This window comes from Belonocnema kinseyi, chromosome 5 (genome assembly GCF_010883055.1).
Source record: "Belonocnema kinseyi isolate 2016_QV_RU_SX_M_011 chromosome 5, B_treatae_v1, whole genome shotgun sequence".
NCBI classification, from domain to species: domain Eukaryota; kingdom Metazoa; phylum Arthropoda; class Insecta; order Hymenoptera; family Cynipidae; genus Belonocnema; species Belonocnema kinseyi.
Window position 1 is genome coordinate 150,896,731 of NC_046661.1, and position 4,151 is coordinate 150,900,881.

At 24.2% G+C, this 4,151-nt stretch overlaps 1 protein-coding gene across 1 annotated transcript in view; it reads left to right on the plus strand.

Moving 5' to 3' along the window:
* Positions 1–2,553: 2,553 nt before the first annotated feature.
* LOC117173015 (DNA replication complex GINS protein PSF3) overlaps positions 2,554–4,151 on the plus strand; it is a 25,115-nt gene continuing 23,517 nt past the window's right edge. Inside the window, exon 1 of the mRNA XM_033361361.1 lies at positions 2,554–2,722. Coding sequence (XP_033217252.1) covers positions 2,617–2,722 — 106 coding nt within the window. The 5' untranslated portion in view covers positions 2,554–2,616. The remainder of the gene's footprint in view (positions 2,723–4,151) is intronic.

A 4,151-nucleotide genomic window follows, 5' to 3' on the forward strand; every position in this document is an offset into this window, starting at 1 on the left:
ACGTTATTCATCTTTTATCAGCAGGAAACTTTTCCAGTAGGTTTGATCGAAATCAATTTAGTTTTTATACACAATACTATACAATCGACACTTGAGACCCCTATCTTTGAGGGGCTGTTTCATCCCCTTAAAGTGTTTTCCCGCAGATATGAAAAAATACGTGTCGCTCAGTTTTTCGGCTTCTACAACATATTTAAGGAAGAATCAAATCGGCAAGAGACACCTGAAAGACTTTCCTTGTAAGTTGTAATATCTTTTATAAAAAAAATATAAAAATTTATGAAAACGCGTACATATTTTGCAAAGTTCTTCAAGTATAGGCATTAATGTTACATTTTTCAAATTCAGAACTAAATAGGACAAAATTATCAATACTCTAAATATAAAATTTTTTCTTTTTGGCTAAATTCTTGACACTTGTAATTTTGTTTATGAATGATTTAAATAATATCCATATTAATTTTCACAAAGAAAACATTTTTTCTTTTATTCAATTTGAATTTTCGCGGAACTTTTTCTATGGACCTCCGTGCGGTCCTAAGTCTTCCGGAGTCCTGTCGAAAGGCGAAAATCGACTGGACCTCTTTTTCTAACGTGTAGAGATAGAAAGAGAAGTCCGTTCAATTTTAAAGACGCAAAATTCAAAAACTAAAATTTAGCAATGCTTTTTTCAAGAAAACTGTTAAAAAGAGCGAAATTAGATAGAAAACGTGGACTATAGCCTGATGAAAACACTAACTGCAAAGTCGGAAAGCAATATTAAAGAGGAAACGAAAGATTTGATTGGAAGGTATGTTTTGACCAATAGTAGATAAGGTAGACTGTTAACTGTCGTTCTACATATAGAGATAGTAGAGTTCCGACACAAACCAGCCCTGTGCATCTCTCCATATTTCAGATTTTAACATCGTCATAAAGTACTGGACCGCTGGCTACGGTTGTCGGAAGTGGACCAGGGAATAGAAAAAGAGAAAAAGTCGATAAAGTTGACCTGTTCTTTTCTAAGCATGGTGATTGATTCTACTCATCTTCCATCTGCTTTCATTAGAAAAAGATCAACTGATCAATCACCATCCTTAGAAAAGGACAGGTCTACTTGAATCACTTTTCATCTTCTTCTATTCCCTAGACAACTTCCGACAGCCATAGCCAGCGGTCCAGTACTATATGTCGATGGATTTTAATTTGACCCCGCAACTGTCCTAAGTTAATTAGTTCCTAATATCTCCAGCGCGGCGCTAGTTGTCCCATTACTCCCTGTTTTTACTTTTTAGTATATTCTTGAAAATTCTTTTTTCTTTCAGTATAAATTTATCTTTTAGTTGGAACTTCAAATATTTAGTTCCAAATTGATGTATTATGTGAAAAATTTGTCATTCTAGTAGAAATTTAATCTTCATGTTTGAAAACTCTTCAGTTTGATTGAAAACTTAAGTGTATTTTGTTCAATTCTCCTTTTTTTGTTGAAAATGATTTTTTTTTGACTGAAATTTGAACCCTATTTATTTTTTGTTTATCAACTTATTTTTTTATTTGCAAATTCAATTCTTTCGATGAAAATTTAATTATTATATTTTGAAAATTTCTGTTTTTTTCAATGTTGAAGATTAATTTTTGAACCTCAAAATTGAGTATGATATTTAAAATTTGTCTTTTTGGTTTAATTTTAACTGTTTTTTATTCAAAATAAATTTTTTTTTAATATCATCTACTTAATTTTATGTTCCAAATTCACATTTTTTAAATATAAAATTTAACTATTCCATTTTGGGTTGAAAATTTTTTCTTTTTAGTTCAAAATTCATTTTTTTTGTTACAAAATGAACTATATTGTTGAAAATTTTGCCTTTTTTAGTTCAAATTCATTTTTTTTGTTAGAAAATGAACTATATTGTTAAAAATTTAATTCTTTTATTTCAAAATTTTATTACTGCATTTTTGGTTTCAATTTTCAATTTTTTAGTAGAAAAGATAATCATTTTCTTGAAAATTCTTTTTCTTCAGTAGAATTTTTTTTAAATTTTAAGTTTAAATATTTAGTTGAAAATTTGTCTTTTTAATAGAAATTTAATCCTTTTCTTTAAAAACTCATTTTTTGAGTGGAAAATATAACTATTTGATTTTTGGTTTAAAATTTATTTTTAATAGTTAAAAACTCTGCTATTTGGTATTAAAAATAAAGAATTCTATAGAAATACATATATTTTTAAAACTTAATAACTTACTCTTTTGCTTCATTTTACAAATTAACTTTAACCTTTTATCAATAACTCATATAAAAAAGCTATTATTGAACTTCACAAGAAAAACTTACCAATTATATAAATATGAAATTTTTAATTTTTTAACCTAAGTAACTTGCACTTTCACTTTGTTTTATAAATAAACTAGAAAATTTTGTTATAAATATGTTTAAAAAAAAAATAGAATTTCATTTATTCAATTTGAATTTTCGCGGATCTTTGACTGGCACAACTTGCGCTACCTAGCGGCTCGTAAGTGCACTTGAGGCAGAAAAGGCGGGAAATCATTTGTTGTCATGCTGTCAGGCCTGTCAGTTGGTGTCTGTTTTGGTCTCACTTCCGAACTTTTAATTTTTAACTTCGAGCTTCTGAAATGTCGCTTTCAACGAGTTATCAACCTGATTATTTTTCAATAACGGATATTATGGCTACTGAAGAACGTTTGCAATGCATAGTAATCGTTACTGTGCCTGGACTTGGTACGTACCTAACCTATCAATTTGTTTACATTTCGATTTTAAATTATTTCTTATTTTATTCTTTATTTTCCCTCAGAATTATCAATAATAATTACATTTTTAAAAATTAAATCGAAAGTGTTATTAATAAAATTAAAAAAATTGGTTTCTCGAAAAAATATGGTTAAATATTTATAAAATAATATCTTTTATTTTCGTTTAGATTTTAGATATGATATTTATTTTTCCTTAGAGGAAGAAATAATTATTTATTGTTTAAATAATTAAACCAAAGATGTGATTAATAAAATTGAGAAAAACGAAAGAAACGATTTATTATTTTCATTTATTATTAATTAATTTATTTATAATTTATTATTTTTGTAATGAAACTCTTTTATTATTATTTTTTTTTTTTGGTCAAAACTATTATTTTAAACTCAAAATGTGACTATTCCAATTAAATTTGACAGAATTTTATTTGAAAATTTATCTCTTTCGTTAAACATTAATTTTTATAACTAGAAATTAAAATATTAAATTTTTGGTTACAAATTCATCATTTATTTTAAAATCCATCAGCTTGGTTAAAAATTGATCTTTTTTAGTACAAAATGCAACTATTTGGTTGAAAATTTATCTTTTTAGTTAAAAATTCGTCTTTTTTTGTTAGAAAATAATAATTAAAGTTGAAATTAAAATTTTTTATTTGAAAATTAATTCTTTTTTTTTAAATGATTTTTTTTTCTTTTGGAAATTTAAGTATTTAATTTTTGGTTAAAAATTGATCTTTTTTAGTTGAAAAAAGTCTATTTTTTGTAGAAGATGATCTTTTTAATTAATAAATAAACAAATAGTTCTCATTTTCATGTAAAATTCATCAGTTTGATTAAAAATTGATCTTTTTTAGTACAAAATGCAACTATTTGGTTGAAAACTTATCTTTTTAGTAAAAAATTCGTCTTTTTTTTGTAAGTAATAATTTTAGTCAAGATTTAAATTTTTATTTGAAAATTAATTATTTTGTTAAAAATAATTTTTTTTCTGTTGGAAATTTAATTATTTAATTTTTGGTTGAAAATTTCTCTTTCTTAGTTGAAAAAATATATTTTTTTGTAGAAGATGATCTTTTTAATTAATAAATAAACAAATAGTTCTCATTTTCATGTAAAATTCATCAGTTTGATTAAAAATTGATCTTTTTTAGTACAAAATGCAACTATTTGGTTGAAAATTAATCTTTTTAGTAAAAAATTCGTCTTTTTTTTTGTAAGTAATAATTTTAGTTAAGATTTAAATTTTTATTTGAAAATTAATTATTTTATTAAAAATAATTTTTTTTCTTTTAGAAATTTAATTATTTAATTTTTGGTTGAAAATTTCTCTTTTTTAGTTGAAAAAATATATTTTTTTGTAGAAGATGATCTTTTTAATTAATAAATAAACAAAT